This window comes from Mercenaria mercenaria, chromosome 3 (genome assembly GCF_021730395.1).
Source record: "Mercenaria mercenaria strain notata chromosome 3, MADL_Memer_1, whole genome shotgun sequence".
Taxonomy (NCBI): Eukaryota; Metazoa; Mollusca; class Bivalvia; order Venerida; family Veneridae; genus Mercenaria; species Mercenaria mercenaria.
The window spans coordinates 27,661,786-27,684,721 of NC_069363.1; the positions used below are offsets into that span (position 1 = coordinate 27,661,786).

A 22,936-nucleotide genomic window follows, 5' to 3' on the forward strand; every position below is an offset into this window, starting at 1 on the left:
AGCTATGGACCTGGGTCTTGCGCACGACACGTCCTCTTACTGTGGTACACATTCATGCCAAGTTATTTGAAAATCCATCCATCGATGACAAAGATATGGACCGGACACGAAAATTGTGGACAGACTGACAGACCGACAGACGGTTCAAAAACCATATGCCTGAAAAATTTTTTTTTTGGGGGGGGGGATGGAGGTGGAGGGGGTGTGACCAAGGCAAGGTGGTGACCAGGTGTGGGTACATAACTTCACATGTTTCTAATAAACGTTCATAGAAAAGAATGAAAGAAGTTTAATGAAATTCTACCAATTGGTTGGTTTGTTATGTACAAATCTGTAGATTTTTAAACATTTAAGGGGCAATAACTCTAAGGAAAACTGACCAATAAAAAAAAACTGACAGGCATCGTCAAAGTATGTTGGTTCATATTTATTTCAAGTTTCCTGAAATTCTACCAGCTTGTGACTGAGAAATGGCTGCAGACATGGATTTTTCATTGAATCAAGGGCAATAACTCTAAGGGAAATTGACCAATAAAAAAAAAAACTTGACGGGCATCATTGCAGTATGTTGCTGCATGTTTATTTCAAGTTTTATGAAATTCTACCTGATAGTTACTGAGAAATGGCTGCGGAAGGACATTTTTGGGCATTTTTCATTAAATCAAGGGCAATAACTCTAAGGGAAATTGACCAATAAAAAAACAAAGAGCTGCGTTCAATAAAGGCCTGATGCCCCCGGTGGCATCCTTGTCGATACAAAGCAACCTAAGTCCAAAACGAGGTCAAGGTCAAACTGAGGTCAGGTGATGTTTGAAGATGAGGAATGGTCACAGGTTACATCTGTGTTAGTATCAATTCATTCTTGTAAGCGGTACTGATGCTAGACGAAATGGTCCCATTTCGTTAACCAAGAGATGGCCTATATATAGCAACCTAAGTCCAAAATGAGGTCAAGGTCAAACTGAGGTCAGGTGATGTCTGAAGATGAGGAATGGTCACAGGTTACATCTGCATTAGTATCAAGTCATTTTTAAGGGGTATTGATGCTAGAAGAAATGGTCCCATTTGGTTAACCTCGTACGGACAGACAGGATAATCACTATATGCCTCCCGCATCAGTAGATGCCAGGGGCATAAAAAACTTGACGGGCATCATCGCAGTATGTTGGTTCATGTATATTTCAAGCCGCATCAGTAGATGCTGGGGGCATAGAAAACTTGACGGGCATCATCGCAGTATGTTGGTTCATGTATATTTCAAGTTTCATAAAATTCTACCTGCTAGTTACTGAGAAATGGCTGCGGACGGACGCACAGACAACGCCATTTCAATACCCTCCTCCCGATTTCATTGGCGGGGGATAATAATAATAAATACTTTACTTTGTGCTTATTTTTATGGCTGGTCAGTATTAATCAAAGTACTGAAAGTACAGAAAGGCTGGCTACCACAAAACATTGGATGAAGACGTTTGCAAAATCTTAGACATTATGGGTTTTCTATATCAAACTAAGGCGAACATGGACTTGCATATAAATAAGTAAAATCTCATATCAATATACCGTGTTTAGGAGACCAGCATCACTAGGACCAAACTTTTTTTCATTACATTTCTTTTATCTAGTAAGATAAAAAAATTTTTTTCAAGACTTATTATCATTGATTTGTTGTACAAAAGCGGAAATTTTTCATTTGATTAGCCATTTCTTGCTGTTTAAAGTGAATTTAACCTCTGATACAGAAGGGTGAAGGTTTAGACAGCTTTGAAAATACTTAGTTACATGTTGTAAAAGTTCTTGATTTTGCATTTATTCTTTAGTTTACAAACTTTGGAAAAAATGCAGGTAGGTTTTACGTCTGCCCTATGGTTTTTTTTGAATGCAGAGAGCAAGGCCTTAATTTTTCAGTGTTGGAGCTTAATTTCTGTCCGATTAAATCCTTTTACTTGCAGCTCCCTATAAAATTGTTTTCGACAGTTTTATTTTATGTTTAATAATTGTTACACAATGCTTTGAGGTTTCTTTTAGCAAGATATTTGGTATAATGAATTCTCTGCGATCGTTTTGCGCAGAGGTTATCACTTTAAAATTTCAAAATATAACATGTACGCTGTTTCGGTATACAAATCGTAGAGTGAGTGAGTTGGGTTTTATGGCGGATCGACACAAAATGGTCATATATCGCCGAACAAATCATAAATCGTAGAATGTGATCATTTGTTTCTTCTCACGTTACTGTGGCAATTCCACGCAGCGATTACGTCCAGTAGAACCTATAGCAACTGATCTGGAAGAATTGATTTTTAAAAATTATGCTTCCCTTTTACATTATACAAATTTTGTTCTCATTATTTATTGCATTATATGCAAAATCATACCAAGTAAAAGTAATACTTTTACTAAACATTTAATTAATAATGCATAGTATAATTCATATCGACATTTGTTTTGAATGAAACTGTGCTCGGAACCAGCGTTTGTTTAATGAGCTATTTATAGACCGAGGTCATAATCTATTACAAAGTGATCGCTGGAATTCCGTTTCCATTTAAACAACATAAACATTATCTAAGTGTTTCGATAAAATTTTAATTCGATGTATTGTATATTTTTGTTAAATACATCTTACATTTCGCATGATTTATCAGCTTTATCTACATATTACACAGTGTATGTACTATGTCATTGATTTTTACATTGCCAAAGACGAAAAAGTTCCATTCATATGGACATTTCATTCATAGGGGGCGAATTGATTTAACTTCATTATGTAATATTTTCTAATGTTATCTTAAAGGATAACAGAGAGATGCATGACAAAATCATTTACAGAATCACGTAGAAATTATAGTATTCTATGCAATATGGACAGCTATACAAATTTATATGCCATACATGTTATTACTGTTCTGTGGAAATGTTAGGGTGCAATTGTTTACTGCTGTTTGTAAGTATATGGTGTTAAGAGTATTGTTCACTCTGGGGCTAATCGCCCCAAAAATGTAATATAATTTAGGTTCATAAATAGATATAAAAATGTTAAACTCTAACTGCAAGATTTTAAGTGCATTAGTTTGTATAAGAACTTAATGCACTACCTCTACTTAAAATAGACTATCCCACAGTCTAAAAATAAATTGTTTCCATACATAATGAATGTCTATACAAAAGTGAATGAATAAGCTGAGTGACGTCACACCAGCCTAATAAAGAAACGCGTACTAAGTTTGAATATGTAATTAGCGACGCCTTTATAAACGTCTGTTTTTAATTTCAAATATTTTTTCTTTAAAAGAAAAACACGATAATAAAATGACTGAAAAAAAGTTTTTATTGAAACAGATGAGTTTAACAATCTTTAAAGAAATCCATGGTAAAACTGATATACATGACGGAACTATTTGAATTGCGCATGAAATGATTTATGTTGTCTGAAAGTCTCAGCACACGGCTGATCTTTGTGACTTTCGATTTGTGGTAATAATAGTCTGGCAAACGAGTTCGCCAGCCTAAAAACAGAATGTCACTCAATTAACATATTCCTCCAACATTATAATATGCACTGAAGCACAAATTCTTCTACAAAGTGTAGAAGACTATTGCATATTAACCTTTAGCATGCTGTCGGCAACTGGTTCTGCCTTTGTGACCAGTGCAGACCAAGATCAGCCTGCACATATGTGGTCTGGTCAGATCATGGTCTGCACTGTTCACTTTTCAATCAGAAAATTTTCAGTGAACACCCCTTCGAACAATAAATGGTACTGCCCAAAATAAATGATGGACCAGTTCATTATAGAAATTTATCAGGGTAAGGGTTAAATTTTGAAATAAAGGAGACATATGGGGCATATAGCCCCTGAAGCAGGCTCATCCAAAAGTCTGATCAAATGAGAGAAGTAATACTAAGTAGAAAACAACTAGCTAACCTTGTTGTACTGTCATAAACTTCTTTCACTGCAGTCTGTATTGACAACCATTTCATCTCTTTTTGCAGCTGGTCACTGCATGTTGATTTCAACTGGGTAAATACTTGCTTCCTTACAGTGTTCTCTTCATCTAACAGTCAAATAGAAAAATAGTAAGTATTCAAATCCAAAATATTTAAAATTTTAAGCTGCTTCTAACAGATTTGGATCTCATCTATTCATGAGGAAGTCAAATGTAGCAAGTTTCAATGCATGTTACCACTGATCTTATCCCAAATACATACAAGTTTGTCTGTAGTCAGAGATGTTGTATTAGTAGGGTAGCTAAATAAGAATGTCAACATTGCATGACACACATGCCCCCTGCTAATGCATGATAGAATAATAAATAAAGTAAAGAAAGGCTATTTCAAGAAACAAGAGGGTCATGATGACCCTGAATGGCTTACCTGAGTAATATGAGCCACATGTTTCAAATGGCAAACTGATGTTAAAAAATTAGAAAGTAGGTCAAATTCATGGTCACTGAAAAGACAGTTTTGGGATTGGTGTGCAAAACTGTACATGTCATCCAAATTTCAAAGCTGTATCTTAAACAAGAGGGCCATGAAGGCCCTGTATTGCTCACCTGACCTATTGACCTAAAGATCATCAAGATTAACATTCTGACAAAGTTTCATTAAGATATAGTCATAAATGTGGCCTCTAAAGTGTTAACTAGCTATTCCTTTGATTTGACCTCATGACCTAGTTTTTGACCCGACATGACCCAGATTTGAACTTGACCTAAAGATCATCAAGTTTAACATTCTGACTAAGTTTCATGAAGATACAGTCATAAATGTGGCCTCTAGTGTTAATAAGCTTTTCCTTTGATTTGACCTAGTGACCTAGTTTTTGACCCCACCTGACCCAGATTTGAACCTTACCTATAGATCATCAAGATTAACATTTTGACCAAGATTCATTAAGATATCATATCATGGCCTCTAAAGTGTTAATTAGCTGTTCCTTTGATTTGACTCGGTGACCTAGTTTTTGACCAGGTATGACCCAGATTCGAACTTGTCCTAAAGATCATCAAGTTTAATATTCTGACTAAGTTTCATGAAGATACAGTCTTAAATGTGGCCTCTAGAGTGTTAACAGGCTTTTCCTTTGATGTGACCTAGTTTTTGACCCCACCTCACCCAGATTTGAACTTGACCTATAGATCATCAAGATTAACATTTTGACCAAGTTTCATTAAGATATGGTCATAAATGTGGCCTCTACAGTGTAAACTAGCTTTTCCTTTGATTTGACTGGGTGACCTAGTTTTTTATCCTACATGACCCACATTCAAACTGGACCTTAAGATCATCAATTATTAACATTCTGACCAAGTTTCATGAAGATACAGTCATAAATGTGGCCTCTACAGTGTTAACAAGCTTTTCCTTTGATTTGACCTAGTGACCCAGTTTTAGACCCCAGATGACCCAATATCAAACTCGTCCAAGACTTTAATGAGGATAACACTGTGACCAGGTTTCAATAAGATTGGGTCAAAATTGTGACCTCTACAGTGTTAACAAGCTTTTCCTTTGATTTGACCTGGTGACCTAGTTTTTGAGCCCAGATGACCCAATATCGAACTCGTCCAAGATTTTATTGAGAGTAACATTCTGACCAAGTTTCATTAAGATTGGGCCAAAATTGTGACCTCTAGAGTGTTAACAAGCTTTCTTTTGATTTGACCTGGTGACCTAGTTTTTGACCCCAGATGACCCAATATCGAACTTGTCCAAGATTTTATTGAGGGTAATATTCTGACCAAGTTTCATTAAGATTGGGCCAAAAATATGACCTCTAGAGTGTTAACAGTCAAATTGTTGACGACGGACTGACGACAACGGACACAGGGTGATCACAAGAAGATTTTTTTAAGTTTTTTCCTATATAAGTCTAAGTAAAACTTGGGACCCCTGGGACAGGGCCTCTTTTCACCCCAGGGACATAATTTGAACAATCTTTATAGAGGACCATTAGATGATGTCACATGCCAAATACTGAGGCTCTATGCCTTGTGGTTTTTGACAAGAAGATTTTCAAAGTTTTCCCTATATAAGTCTATGTAAACCATGTGACCCCCAGGGCGGGGCCATATTTAACCCTAAGGGAATTATTTGAAAAATCTTGGTAGAGGACCACTAGATGATGCTACATACCAAATATAAAAGCCCTACGACCTGTGGTTTTGGACAAGAAGATTTTTTAAGTTTTTCCTTTCAGTTGCCATGGCAACCAGAGTTCTATATGGAATTCAATTCTTTGAACAATTTTTAAAGAAGACCATCCAAGGAACATCCCTGTGAAGTTTCATCAAAATTGGCCTGATGGTTTAGGAGGAGATGTTGTTTAAAGGAAAGTGTGGACAGACGGACGCCTGATGGTGAGCGATCACAATAGCTCGCCCTAAGCCTTTGGCTCAGGTGAGCTAAAAATGTTATAATAATGCCCAGTGTATATTTAAATCATCTTAAGATGCAAGAAAGTATGTATTCAACTTGATCTCAAAATGCTGAATTGTGTATCAACACCTGACCATATACTATATACCAACAGTATCAGATATCAAAATATATGTAAATGATTCTATAAGCAACACTTTAGTCAGCTCATTATCTTTGTGACACAAAAGGAAGACTCGATAGCTTACACAGTTTTTCCCTCTATACTATCTAAACAACTGACTGACTTGGAAAATTTTGTGTATTGCCTCTTTCTCGTAATTCCGAGCCTTCTCATTGATCCGAGCCTTTGGAAAATTTGCACTTGCAGCTTAGTAATTTCCTGTTTCTAAATTTTATGCATGTTGTGGCAAATTATATGACAGTTAAACAAGAATAAAAATAAAATAGTATTTCTCACATTAAAATAGAAATATACATGACAGAAAATTTTGGCACAAAATTTGCTTATCTAAAATCACTGGGGTAATATTTAACCTTCTTGTAAGAAAAAGAAACCACTTATTTTAAAACATTTTTGTCTGCCAACACAATTATATCTCTGCCCTTAATTTTAAACAAGAGGACCATGATGGTCCTGAATCGCTCACCTCTTCCCACATGACCCAGTTTTGAGTATGACGTCGTTTTTTCTATTATTTGACATAGTGACCTAGTTTTTGAGCTCATGTGACCCAGTTTTGAACCTGACCTAGATATTATCAAGATAAAAATTCTGACCAATTTTCATGAAGATCCATTGAAAAATATGGTCTCTAGAGAGGTCACAAGGTTTTTCTATTATTTGACCTATTGACCTAGTTTTCAAAGGTACGTGACCCTGTTTTGAACTTTACCTAGATATCAAGGTGAACATTCTCACTAATTTCATGAAGATCTCATGAAAAATATGGCCTCTAGAGAGGTCACAAGGTTTTTCTATTTTTATACCTACTGGCCTAGTTTTTGACCGTACGTGACCCAGTTTCGAAACTGACCTAGATATCATCAAGGTGAACATTCAGATCAATTTTCATGAAGATCCATTGAAAAATATGGCCTCTAGAGAGGTCAAAAGATTTTTCTAATTTTAGACCTACTGACCTAGTTTTTGACCGCAGTTGACCCAGTTTCAAACCTGACCTAGATATCATCAAGATGAAAATTCAGACCAACTTTCATACAGATCCCATGAAAAGTATGGCCTCTAGAGAGGTCACAAGGTTTTTTTATTATATGACCTACTGACCTAGTTTTTTATGGCACGTGACCCAGTTTCAAACTTGACCTAGATATCATCAAGGTGAAAATTCTGACCAATTTTCATGAAGATCCATTCAAGGGTATGGCCTCTAGAGAGGTCACAAGGTTTTTCTATTTCAAGACCTACTGACCTAGTTTTTGATCGCAGTTGACCCAGTTTCAAACTTGACCTATATATCATCAAGATAAACATTCAGACCAACTTTCATACAGATCCCATGAAAAATATGGCCTCTAGAGAGGTCACAACGTTTTTTCATTATTTGACCTACTGACCTACTTTTTGATGGCACGTGACCCACTTTCGAACTTGACTTAGATATCATCAAGATGAACATTCTGACCTACTTTTTATGGAGATCCATTCATAAGTATGGCCTCTAGAGAGGTCACAAGGTTTTTCTATTTTTAGACCTACTGACCTAGTTTTTGACCGCACATGACCCTGTTTCGAACTTGACCTAGATATCATCAAGATGAACATTCAGACCAACTTTCATATAGATCCCATGAAAAATATGGCCTTTAGAGAGGTCACAAGGTTTTTCTATTATTGGACCTACTGACCTAGTTTTTGACGGCACGTGACCCACTTTCGAACTTGACCTAGATATCATCAAGATGAACATTCAGACCAACTTTCATACAGATCCCATGAAAAATATGGCCTCTAGAGAGGTCACAAGGTTTTTCTATTATTTGACCTACTGACCTAGTTTTTGACGGCACGTGACCCACTTTCGAACTTGACCTAGATATCATCAAGGTGAACATTCTGACCAATTTTCATGAAGATCTCATGAAATATATGGCCTCTAGAGAGGTCACAAGGTTTTTCTATTTTTAGACCTACTGACCTAGTTTTTGACCGCACGTGACCCAGTTTCGAACTTGACCTAGATATCATCAAGATGAACTTTCAGACCAACTTTCATACAGATCCCATGAAAAATATGGCCTTTAGAGAGGTCACAAGGTTTTTCTATTATTTGACCTACTGACCTAGTTTTTGATGGCACGTGACCGAGTTTCGAACTTGACCTAGATATCATCAAGGTGAACGTTCTGACCAATTTTCATGAAGATCTTGTGAAATATATGGCCTCTAGAGAGGTCACAAGGTTTTTCTATTTTTAGACCTACTGACCTAGTTTTTGACGGCACGTGACCCAGTTTCGAACTTGACCTAGATATCATCAAGGTGAACATTCTGACCAACTTTCATAAAGATCCCATGAAAAATGTGACCCCTAGAGTGGTCACAAGCAAAAGTTTACGGACTGACGCACGCACGCACGCACGCACGGACGGACGGACGGACGGACGACGGACACCGCGCGATCACAAAAGCTCACCTTGTCACTTTGTGACAGGTGAGCTAAAAAGAACCTTTCCAGAAAAAGCCTTAGTTTTTGAGAGCTAGTACAAATGATCACAAGTCTCAGTTCAATGAGAAAGCATGTGGCTGTTTCAGAGGGTGATGGTCATCATGTGAAAGCCTAGATTATTCATTGACAACAATCCTTAGAATTTTTCCCTGTGGGGATTTTTTAGGTTTAGATGTCAGAGTATCAAACTATAGCAAAAATTCTTTTGAAACTTGAATCTGTTACTGACCAGAACTGAAATACCAGTTAAGGGGCTCGGAATAACGAGAAAAGGGCATAATTCTTTACCTCTGTGTCAAATTAATGAAACCTGATAACAAGAGCTCCGCAAGGTGAGGCAATATATGCCCGCAGTTCTACATCAGAGGAGGAGGGTGTGTGTGTGTGTGTGTGTGTGTGTGTGTGTGTGTTGGGGGGGGCTTGACCTTTGACCTACCAACCAAGTTCATGTGCTTGAATTCTGAGGCACAAAAACATAACAAAAGCACCGCCTTGCGGGTGCAGACGCTCATCTGATTTTTTGGTCTCTGTATAATAGAAATATTGTCCTACCCATGATTTTCTAAGTCCAAAAGGTGTCATAATTCTTGCAAAAAGCAATGTAGAGTTATGGTACTTGCTGTGCAGAGTCTGCTTTTAATGGCGAATAACTGCTCCAAGTTTTAAAGCAATAGCTTTGACCGTTAAGGAGAAAAGTTGACCTAAAAGCAAAACTTAACCAAGAAAGCTGATATTTTCTAAGTCCAAAAGGGCCCATAAATCTTGCAAAAAGCAGGATGGAGCTATGTGTTTTGCCGTACAGTCAGCTTTTGATGGTGAACAAGTGTTGCAAGTTTTAAAGCAATAGCTTTGATAGTTTAGGAGAAAAGCTGACCTAAACATAAAACTTAACCAGCCGACGCCGATCAGGTGATTGACAATAACTAGTCATTTTTTTCTCTCAAAAAATCAGATGAGCTAAAAAGTGTAAGAGAGATTTTTTGTGTGTGTGGTGGTGGTGATGTGGGGGAGGGGGGAGTAATGTGGGCTACCATCCAACTGTATTCCAAGTGTAAATTTATTTATTTATTTGGGTTTTACGGCGCACCAACTCAGTATAGGTTATATGGCGCCAAACAGGACTACAAATTTTGGTTTCACATCTCATTTACATCGAAATAAAAACATGAGGTATGGAATCAAAATTTGCATACCTGCTGGAATCACAGAGTTACAGCAAAACCAAATGTTAAGACCCTATTAGTTGCCTCTTACGATCATGCAAGGGTAAGGCAGTGGTTCCAATTCTGTTCATACACAGATTGTCCCAAAACCACATGGGGCTCCAAGTTTGAAGTCAATACCTGGTATAGTGCTAAGTTGTGCTCTGGACACAAAATACAGGTTTGAACTAAATTTGGGACCTTGACCTTTGGCCTAATTCATGCGCTATGCACATCATCTCATCACCACCTACCTATATGCCAAGTCTGAAGTCAATACCTTAATTGGTTATCAAGTTATGCTCTAGACAAATAGTATGTGACAGATTTGACCTTGCTGTGATCTTGACCTCTGGTCTACAAACCTAGTTCATGAACTCTGCACATTGTTAAACTGTAACCTACCTATATGCAAAGACTGAAGTCAATATCTTGAACGGTTTTTATTAAAGTTATGCTCTGGACACGAAATATACAACAGACAGAATGACAGATCGACATTCCATCATTTCAGGTTTATGGGGTATTTCTTTTATTTTCTTTTGTTAGCTTATGGGCTACTAGCACCTAAACCCTTGTTTTACAGAAGGTACCTATTGTTTTATTTTGTTCTCTGTACTGTTAGATAGCCCCTAAACCCTCAATGTTTGCTTGGACAGACACACAGGCCATCACATAATACATGTTTTTCTTCAAGAGCATTTCTCATTTCCTTCTTGAAATGTGCTGCAGTTTCAAGCATAAATGAGCCGTGCCATGGGAAAACCAACATAGTGGGTGTGCGACCAGCATGGATCCAGACCAGCCTGCGCATCTGCGCAGTCTGGTCAGGCTCCATTCTGTTCGCTTTTAAAGCCTATTGGAATTGGAGAAACTGTTAGCGAACAGCATGGATCCTGACCAGACTGCGCGGATGCGCAGGCTGGTCTGGATCCATGCTGGTCGCACACCCATTATGTTGGTTTTCTCATGGCACGGCTCAAATACTGATACATGTTAGTAATAAAACTGGCAATATCATACCATAATGTGTCTTCCGTCTATCATCATTGTACTTCTGTACCCTCCTTTCCAGGTCTTTTCTTCCAATCTTTATCAATAAGTGTTGCAGAAAATCAGTGCATGTGTTTGTGATCATCTTTCTGTCATCAAGGAAGGCTAGCACATCAGCTCCATGCTTCAACTGATACATCTGTCTCCTTGTGGCCCTTTTATCTGCTTGAATTACGAGTTTAAAATTGCTTATGTCTTCCCCTGTCAAACCAGAAGATATGTCCAACAACAGGGTAGCATATGGGCTGGTCTTTCTTAAGCAGCATCTTCCAGAGGGCCCTATTAACTTAAATTTTGACATCTCTGGGAAATCTGAAAAACAGAAATACCTTTCTTATTAGAAATGCCATAAACAAATTAGTTCCACTTGAAATTACATGAAATTAAATACAAGGGCTGAGACAGCCCTCCAAGTTGCTCACAAGACCTTGACCGTTTGACTTTACTTTTGACAAAAGTTTGGTGAACAATAATCAGATGATTGATGAAAAGAAAACAATTTAAAGTTGTCTCTTTTTTTACATCTCACATCCCTAATTGTAGTCAACAGGATCATTTGAACAAAGTTGAGAAAGGTCCATCAAAGTATGCTTTTGGTGAATGTCTATTAAGCTGATCATGTAAGCTTCTCTCAACTACTCCGATATGTTTCCCAACTTCCCCCTAAAGTGTCTCCATTGCTTTCTAGTCTCCCAAATCAGTGAATTCTCCTCACTTCTCCCTAAAGTCACTACTTTTCTCTAATGTTTTTCCACTTCTCAAAGACTCCTGTCGCTGCACTTTCCTCAACTTTTCCCAATTCTCCTTATTGTCTACCCACTTCTCCCTTATGTTTACTTATTTCTCCCTTAAGTTTCACTCTTACGTCCTCAGCCTACCCACTCCCCACTTTTCCCTAAAATCTCCGAAGTTCTTTAAAGTTTGTTTGTTTTGGCTTTAACACCATTTTTCAACAATATTTCAGTCATGTAACGGCGGGCAGTTAACCTAACCAGTTTTCCTGGATTCTGTACCAGTACAAACCTGTTCTCCACAAGTAACTGCCAACTTCCCCACATGAATTATCAGAGGTGGAGGACGAATGATTTCAGACACAATGTCTTTTATCAAATCATTACAGAGAACATACGCCCCGCCAGAGGATCGAACTCGGGACCCTGCCATCCATAGACCAACGCTCTCCCTACTGAGCTAAGCGGGTGGGCTGTTCTTTAAAGTCTCCTCTCCTACTTCTCCTTACATCAGATGCAGGGAGGGCAGACTTGTCCTGTATATCCATGTATCAATGGTATTTAACAGTCAATGTACAGAATAATCTGATATAAAATTTTTGCTTGATGACAGCCCCAATATCGAACTTTAACTAGGAAAGTCCTAGATCAATATTGGATGTTAAAGTAACAGGTCAAAATGTTTACTGTCTCAACTTATATTTTCAGTCAAAAATAGAAATATGAAAGATAACAATGGGGTGCCATCGCTCATCTGCAAGTGCTGGACAATACGTAATAGAAGAGTATAGTCATTGGCCTTCCTACTCAAAGCTATAATTAGTATTCAAGGAAAGTGGACTTGAACAAAAAAACAACCAAGAAATACTGATTTTCTAAGTACAAAAAGGACTATAATTGTTACAAAATGCAGAGTTATTGTTCTTGGTCTACTTACTAATCTAATGATGATAAACAAGTGAGCAAAGTTTCAAAGCTGTAGCTCGTACAGTTTTAGGGGGGAAATGGACCTAAACAAAAATTTTAACCAACAAAATCAAATTTTCTAATACAAAGACGGCCATAATTCTGACAAAATTCAAGCATGTAGCTCTTATAGTTTTGGAGAAAAGGTGAACCCAAACAAAACTTTTAACCAATGCCGACGATCAAATGACGACAATACCTAGTAGATTTTTTCAAAAATCAGACAAGCTAAAAATGTTAACTGCTGAGAATTGTAACAAACTATTCTTCAGTTTTCTAATAAAACTGATTTTATATATATATAAAAAATACTTCCGATTTCATTTCTGGCCACTATAAACAAATGACATAAAATTTTGGCCAAAAATATTATTTGTAACCTTACAGCTACAGCTATCGTCACCTTCAAACTAGTAATGTACAGCAGAATTTAGTACAAATTCAGTTACTTTATTACACTTATATTTTATTGGATCATGCATAAGTTAATGTCCAAGCAAATCTTCTTTCGCGACAAAAGTATTCAATGGTCTTTTTAACTCATTGACCTTCCTCTCAGAAAATTGATTTCAAATCATGAATTTTATTCTTGTTTGCCCAACTACCACGTTATTTTGCTCCAAAATAATATGCCAAACTCCTTTCCCTCTTTGTAAAAACTAAATACAAGAGGGCCAAGATGGCCCTAGGTCGCTCACCCAAGTAACATACTGTAACAGTGTAAACATGTTTTACCTAGCGATTTCATGGAGACATTCTGACCAATTTTCATTAAGATTTGACCAAAAAACGTGGCCTCGAGTGCAAGCTTATTCTTTGATTTGACCTAGTGACCTAGTTTCTGACCCCACATGACCCAGATAAAAATTCTAAGTGCAAGTCAGATGATGACAATGAACAAGTGTGTGGAGTTTCAATCCATTCCCATCAGTGGATACTGAGATACCAGCTTACATACAAAAACTTAACCAAAAACTTCTAAGTTAAACAAGAGGGCCATGAAGGCCCTGTATCGCTCACCTGACCTATTGACCTTGAGATCATCAAGATTAACATTGTAACCAAGTTTCATTAAGATATGGTCATAAATGTGGCCTCTAAAGTGTTAACTAGCTATTCCTTTGATTTGACCCTGTGACCTAGTTTTTGACCCGACATGACCCAGATTCGAACTTGACCTAAAGAACATAAAGTTTAACATTCTGACTAAGTTTCATGAAGATACAGTCATAAATGTGGCCTCTAGAGTGTTAACAAGCTTTTCCTTTGATATGACCTAGTGACCTAGTTTTTGACCCCACCTGACACAGATTTAAATCCGAACTAAAGATCATCAAGATTAACATTCTGACCAAGTTTCATTAAGACAATGTCATAAATGTGGCCTAAAAAGTGTTAACTAGCTTTTCCTTTGATTTGACCTGGTGACCTAGTTTTTGACCCAACATGACCCAGACTCGAACCTGTCCTATAGGTCATCAAGTTTAACATTCTGACCAAGTTTCATGAAGATATAGTCATAAATATGGCCTCTAGAGTGTTAACAAGCTTTTCCTTTGATTTGACCTGGTGACCTAGTTTTTGACCTGACATGACCCAGATTTGAACTTGAGCTATAGATCATCAAGATTAACATTCTGACCAAGTTTCATTAAGATATGGTCATAAATGTGGCCTATACAGTGTAAACTAAAATTTCAGTGGCCGCTTTTGTTAAATATTTTCGAATGTTCTTAATTCGTTGGTAATTAGAGGCATGACAACTATGAAATACAGATCATAAAATTAGTGTGTGTGTGTGTGTTCGGGTTTAACGTTTTTTTCAACAATTTTTCAGTCATATAAATGATGGTGTCTACTTGTAGCAGTGAGCACAATGCCGAACTTTATAGTGCTGCCTCACTGGAATATCACGCCGTAGACACGTGCAAGATACCCCACCTAGTCACATTATACTGACACCGGATTGACCAGTCCTAGCACTATCCTCTTAATGCTGAGCGCCAAGCGAGGAAGCTACTACTACCAATTTTTACGTCTTTGGTACGACGCGGCCGGAGATCGAACCCACGACCTCCCGCACTCGAAGCGGACGCTCTACCACTAGCCTACCGAGGCGGTATCATAAAATTAGTCATCCCGATCGGCCAAATAAGTAATGCTACCCTGACTAATGTGCGTTCAAGCCTCACTCGAGGCGTTGAATTCTTCATGCGAGGTAGTCGAACTAATTCGACATATACAGTTTGTTTTACAAGTGTGACAGTTCAAACTGCGGTGGCTGCAAATGTCAGAAATTAAAAAGCAGCCACTCAGCGACAGTAATTAAGCTTAAAATTGTCTATATGGGAGGAAGTCATCCAGCTGGCTTACAGAAGGTCGGTGGTTCTACCAAGGTGCCCGCTAGAGATGAAATAATGCACGAATGGGCACCTGGGGTCTTCCTCCAACATCAAAGCTGGAAAGTTGCCATATGACCAATATTTGTGTCGGTGCGATGTTAACACAACAAAAAACAAAAGATTCAAGTAACTAAGGGGTCCGGTAACCAGACCTCTAGACCCGGAGTCTAGAGGTCTGGTAATCAATATAATTATAATATGTACCGTATTCCTAGTGTATAAGGTAATTGCTGGTAAAAGTTATGATTAGTTGTCATAAAGTTGCTGTTATTACGTTTTTTTTGTAAATATTTTATTTATAATTAATCTCACTCGGGTTCGAGGAATATCTATTGAAGATGGAATTTTACCAGCGATTTCCGGTAATCACCGTTATTTATTTACTCTAGCAGTACCCTCTCCAGTCGATGTCCACAGAGGCATTGGAGAGTACATCGTTGAAGTTGAAATAAAACAAATTCAACAATTCATGAGCACAATCCATGTCTTAAAATACTGAAGAAAACATTATAAGTTTATTATTTTATTCATCAGTCCCAAGAAAAACAATAAAAGCTTCCTATAGGGACGCAACTTACCACGATGGTGACCTTTGCATTATAATTCAAATGAGGCACCGCTATTTGTCCGGTGTACGTTAAAACATGAGCTGCAGAGAAAATAAAAATTTGTGTAATATAAAATATTATTGGAAAGTTTAATTGGTCAAATAATATTACATTTGATACTGCACTTATACAACTAATTCGATATAATATACCCACCTAAGCACCTGATTTCTATAGTAATATCAATATGAAATAATCAGTTAAGGTCAACCATCGCGGTCAAGTTGCGTCACTATATCCGCGTAAAACTGCTATTATCAATGCGACCGTATTTTCCGGGATTAAAGAATGATTAAGAATTACAATGCTTCTGTTCCGCGATTTTCGGAAACTTACGGACGAAGGTAATATAATTACAATGTTTACTGTCATCTAATAAATGTTAATGTGTATTTTACTTCATTATCACACTACTAGCTAAGTATTTGAATGGATGAAATTATGTTCAATGAGATATTGCAGTTGACTATCCAAGAATCATTGATCCTGATCTGCATCTCATACGTAGTTCTATGGATATTTTTTCACTGTATCTGTAGCACAAAATTCATATCTTATTCTTCTTCTTTCCAACTGATGGCCTTAATTGACATTGGAGAACCGTTCATGGTCTAGATTGCATCTCATATAGCTTCATTTTTAGTTTCACCAGCTACATGACATCTTCGTACTGCTAAAGCTCAACCTTTCGTAACTAAGTTAAAACACTAAAGACATTTACAACAGAAGAATACTTACATCATCAAGTACTAAAACGTCAACTAATAAAATTACACCTTCAAATATGTGTATCTTGTGTAACTTATTTGTCAAAGAATCCTATTAAATGATATGTTTCTGCCAACTTAAGAGTACGGAGTAAATATCCTTAAATACTGAAGTATATTTTGCTATATGTTAATATTTGGATACAAGAGAACGTGACTATAAAGCTATGAATATAAACATAAACAAATGACATATATGCGACAGAATGTATGTTGATATCGATACGATATCATTCGTAATTATATTAGCCTTATTCCGTAAGTTTTCGGGTGTTTTCGTATGCTCAGAATCGGCTATACCGTTGTTTGGACCGGCCTGGGCTTGGCCTGGTTTTATTAATAACATATTTAAAACAATAAGAACAAGAGGACCATGATGGTCCTGAATCGCTCACCTCTTCCCACATGACCCAGTTTTGAGTATGACGTCGTTTTTTTCTATTATTTGACATAGTGACCTAGTTTTTGAGCTCATGTGACCCAGTTTTGAACTTGACCTAGATATTATCAAGATAAAAATTCTGACCAATTTTCATGAAGATCCATTGAAAAATATGGTCTCTAGAGAGGTCACAAGGTTTTTCTATTATTTGACCTATTGACCTAATTTTCGAAGGTACATGACCCTGTTTTGAACTTTACCTAGATATCATCAAGGTGAACATTCTCACTAATTTTCATGAAGATCTCCTGAAAAATATGGCCTCTAGAGAGGTCACAAGGTTTTCTATTTTTATACCTACTGGCCTAGTTTTTCACCGCACGTGACCCAGTTTCGAAACTGACCTAGATATCATCAAGACGAACATTAAGATCAATTTTCATGAAGATCCATTGAAAAATATGGCCTCTAGAGAAGTCAAAAGATTTTAATAATTTTAGACCTACTGACCTAGTTTTTGACCGCAGTTGACCCAGTTTCAAACTTGACCTAGATATCATCAAGATGAACATTCAGACCAACTTTCATACAGATCCCATGAAAAGTATGGCCTCTAGAGAGGTCACAAGGTTTTTTTATTATTTGACCTACTGACCTAGTTTTTTAAGGCACGTGACCCAGTTTCAAATTTGATCTAGATATCATCAAGGTGAACATTCTGCCCAATTTTTATGGAGATCCATTCACAAGTATGGCCTCTAGAAAGTCACAAGGTTTTTCTATTTTTAGACCTACTGACCTAGTTTTTGACCCCACATGACCCTGTTTCGAACTTGACCTAGATATCATCAAGATGAACATTCAGACCAATTTTCATACAGATCCCATGAAAAATATGGCCTTTAGAGAGGTCACAAGGTTTTTCTATTATTTGACCTACTGACCTAGTTTTTGAAGGCACATGACCCACTTTCCAACTTGGCCTAGATATCATCAAGATGAACATTCAGACCAACTTTCATACACATCCCATAAAAAATATGGCCTCTAGAGAGGTCACAAGGTTTTTCTATTATATGACCTACTGACCTAGTTTTTGATGGCACATGACCAACTTTCAAACTTGACCTAGATATCATCAAGGTGAACATTCTGACCAAGTTTCATGAAGAACTCATGAAATATATGGCCTCTAGAGAGGTCACAAGGTTTTTCTATTTTTAGACCTACTAACCTAGTTTTTGACCACACGTGACCCAGTTTCGAACTTGACCTAGATATCACCAAGATGAACATTCAGACCAACTTTCATACAGATCCCATGAAAAATATGGCCTTTAGAGAGGTCACAAGGTTTTTCTATTATTTGACCTACTGACCTAGTTTTTGATGGCATGTGACCCATTTTCGAACTTGACCTAGATATCATCAAGGTGAACATTCTGACCAATTTTCATGAAGATCTTGTGAAATATATGGCCTCTAGAGAGGTCACAAGGTTTTTCTATTTTTAGACCTACTGACCTGTTTTTGAAGGCACGTGACCCAGTTTCGAACTTGACCTAGATATCATCAAGGTGAACATTCTGACCAATTTTCATGAAGATCTTGTGAAATATATGGCCTCAGAGAGGTCACAAGGTTTTTCTATTTTTAGACCTACTGACCTAGTTTTTGAAGGCACGTGACCCAGTTTCGAACTTGACCTAGATATCATCAAGATGAACATTCTGACCAACTTTCATAAAGATCCCATGAAAAATGTGACCTCTAGAGTGGTCACAAGCAAAAGTTTACGGACGGACGCACGCACTGACGGATGGAGGCACGACGGACGACGGACACCGCGCGATCACAAAAGCTCACCTTGTCACTTTGTGACAGGTGAGCTAAAAATACGAGAACAAACCTTTGAAATCATCTTCCATTCTGCTCTTTGTAAATAGAATTTTCGGTATTCATATTGATTACCGGACCTCTAGCATGCCCTGTCTGTGTTGTCTATAGACTCCGGGTCTAGAGGTTCAGATACCGGACCCCTAGCCACTGCCAAAAATGTAGTTCAGGCTACCATAACTTAACTGACGCTATTTTTATTTTCTGATGGTCGAGTCCATTAAGTTATGGCGGAACCCCATTTGGTTAACTAACCAGTGTCAAACTGCAATATCTCGCTCAGTCTCTCGTAAGAAACTGATGACGTCATGCAACAGTTCAGAGCATGTGGTTATTTTTGAAAATCAAGATCAAAATTTTACTTATTTATGAATTTAATTTAATCATAAACATTACCATTTTGATAAAATTTATAAACAAGAGGACCATGATGGTCCTGAATCGCTCACCTATCCCCACATGACCCAGTGTTGAACTGAGTATGACGTCGTTATTTCTATTATTTGACACAGTGACCTAGTTTTTGAGCACATGTGACCTAGATATCATCAAGATAAAAAATTCTGACCAATTTTCATGAAGATCCATTGAAAAATATGACCTCTAGAGAGGTCACAAGGTTTTTCTATCATTTGACCTCAGTGTACGAAATTCAGATTTGAATCCAATAGCCCGTTCGGGCTACCAGATTAAAAATTTTCCAAGCCCGACACCAATTTCACTAGCCCGAACTTTAACACCTTAAAATACATAATTTTTGCACCATATAACATTTTGTTTTACAGACATCTCTATGCATGTTTGAAGTAATAAAAAAGACATACAGTACATGTTTGCCATGTTTTTGAAGAATTTTAACTCGAAATACTCCAGTCCAGATCAGCATCGTCTAGAGTCCAAAAGCATCGGACATGACACTCCTTGCCAAAACGAAATCTAAACTGTTATGCCCGATTTTTTAGGATCCGCACTCGCCAATTACTGCAACTTGGACAGTTGACAATTTGTAAGATGTAATACCGAGTGCTAAATACACATTTACACACACGCTCATAACATAATTTAAGCTCCGCCTACTGCAGGTACTTGTGAGATTTTCGCGAGAAGTGTGAAAGCTAATCAAATTATCCGTTACGCTAGAGGTGATTGTATTCAGCCAATTAGCGCTGCGGTTACGTCTTTGACACTGTGTTTGATTCTCAACACGTGAGAGTGCAAAAACCAATAATTCCATAAGCGTTTCTCAGTCTGGAAATCACGATGCAGTACTCGTTTAATTAGCATATTTTTTTAAACAAATGAGGAAAATTCGGTAGCCCAGTCGGGCTTGTACCTGTGGAAAATCAGTAGCCCGAGCTGAAATTTGGTAGCAACGGGCTGTCGGACTACCGTGAATTTCGAACACTGTGACCTAATGACCTAGTTTTTGAAGGCACATGACCCACTTTTGAACTTGACCTAAATATCATCAAGGTGAACATTCTCACCAATTTTCATGAAGATCTCATGAAAAATATGGCCTCTAGAGAGGTCACAAGGTTTTTCTGTTTTTCGACCTACTGACCAAGTTTTTGACTGCACATGACCCAGTTCAGAACTTGACCTGGGTATCATCAAGCTGAACATTCTCACCAATTTTCATGAAGATCCATTGAGAAATATGGCCTCTAGAGACGTCACAAGGTTTTTCTATTTTTAGACCTACTGACCTAGTTTTTGACCGCACGTGACCCAGTTTCGAACTTGACCTAGATATCATCAAGGTGAACATTCAGACTAATTTTCATAAAGATCCCATAAAAAATATGGCCTCTAGAGAGGTCACAAAGTTTTTCTATCTTCAGACCTACTGACCTAGTTTTTGACCGCACGTGACCCAGTTTCAAACTTGACCTAGATATCATCAAGGTGAACATTCAGATCAATTTTCATGAAGATCTCTTGAGAAATATGGCCTCTAGAGAGGTCACAAGGTTTTTCTATCTTTAGACCTACTGACCTAGTTTTTGACCCCATGTGACCCAGTTTCGAACTTGACCTAGAGATCATCAAGGTGAACATTCTGACCAATTTTCATGAAGATCCATTGAGAAATATGGCCTCTAGAGAGGTCACAGGGTTTTTCTATTTTTAAACCTACTGACCTAGTTTTTGTCCCCACGTGACCCAGTTTCAAACTTGACCTAGATATCATCAAGGTGAACATTCTGACCAATTTTCATGAAGATCTCATGAAAAATATGGCCTCTAGAGAGGTCACAAGGTTTTTCTATTTTTAGACCTACTGACCTAGTTTTTGACCACACGTGACCCAGTTTCGAACTTGACCTAGATATCATCAGGATGAACATTCTGACCAACTTTCATAAAGATCCCATGAAAAATGTGACCTCTAGAGTGGTCACAAGCAAAAGTTTACGCACGCAGGCACGGAAGACGGACGCCACGCGATCACAAAAGCTCACCTTGTCACTTTGTGACAGGTGAGCTAAAAAAACATACCTTAGAAGGTTTAAGTTCTCAGAAAAGGTCAATAAATAACGATTCTATACCGCCTATTGGTTTTCAAAATGAAGAGTACCCTGATCAGGTTACAACTGCAATGCAGACAAAATATTGCAGACAGGCACCAATTTGAAACTTGAGTGTATTACTTGTGTTCAAGTTAAGTTGCATTGATTATGTTATGCCAGATCAAAAGAAAAAAGGATTATGTAGTTCGTGTAGTTCTAGAAACCGTACAGCAAACAGCTGTATAAACAATGTTGTTTCTTTTGACATGTGTTTTCCGGAAATGATATTTGGCATTTCCAGTTAACAATATATATATGTGTATACAGTGTTCCAGCCAGGATTTGAAAAGGGCAGGGTGCTACTGGTGGAAAGGGCACTTGCGAGTTGCGAAGCGACAAGCAGGGGGAGAGTGTGGTAGAAAATTTTGAAAAACCGAAGGCCAGAGAAGGCCTCAGATGCATTTTCAGCATGAACTATTGTCTTGTATGTGGTTCTGTTTTAACTGGAATCATTGTGTGTCATTGACAAACATAATAATCTGTCAGAGTGAAACTACAGTTTCATTGGTGTGTGTGTGGTTGTTGTCATGTATGTCCTGGACCTCTGGGTTTTTTTGCAGCCTCAATGGTATCAAAATTCTAAATTGTTGTTGTCATTTTATGTGGGAGAGATGAATCTCATTCTAGGTAGGCAGGGCTTTTTCAGGGGTTTTTAGGAAAAAGGCCCCTGGTCGAATTGGGAATTTTTAAAGCGGTAAATTGTCAAAATTGGGAAAATGTATCGGGAAAAAATCAAATGATTCTTAACATATAATTATCAAGTTTTACTGGAAGACATTCAAATGAATTAAAATATAAAGTGTCCCCTTGAGAAATTTTGTGAATTTATTTTTATATGCCTGAAGGGACGTATTATGTTATGGTCCCAGTGTCTGTCTGTCCGAGCTCACATTTGCATTCTTAGGTGGCTATAGGAACAATAGGTAACTGTACTTTTTCTCTGATGTCATTCATTCCATAAGGCTTTTATGTGGCTATTTTTCTCTTACGTGGCTAAAAGAACAATAGAGAGAACAAAAGAGTGGCCACATAAGTATCCATATGTAGGAACACCCGTCCGTTAGCAATTTTGTGTCCCCTCTGTAACCCCTTGAAGGATTTCAAAGAAAATTGACACAAATGTTCACCACACCGAGACGACGTGCAGAGCACATGTTTTGAATGTCTCATTATAAGGTCAAGGTCACACTTAGGGGTCAAGGTCATATGAGTGTGTTTCGTGTCCGTCCGTTAGCAATTTCGTGTCCGCTCTGTAACTCTTGAACCCCTTGAAGGATTTCAAAG

At 37.7% G+C, this 22,936-nt stretch overlaps 1 protein-coding gene across 2 annotated transcripts in view; it reads right to left on the reverse strand.

The window, feature by feature from the left end:
* The window catches only part of LOC123525213 (uncharacterized), a 45,337-nt gene that overhangs the window by 13,630 nt on the left and 8,771 nt on the right, over positions 1-22,936 (reverse strand). For both annotated transcript variants that reach the window (XM_045304081.2, XM_045304079.2), the window contains exons 2-3: positions 11,298-11,639; positions 3,930-4,059 (exon numbers count right to left, since the gene is read on the reverse strand). In XM_045304081.2, coding sequence (XP_045160016.1) covers positions 3,930-4,059; positions 11,298-11,628 — 461 coding nt within the window. In that variant the 5' untranslated portion in view covers positions 11,629-11,639. The remainder of the gene's footprint in view (positions 1-3,929; positions 4,060-11,297; positions 11,640-22,936) is intronic.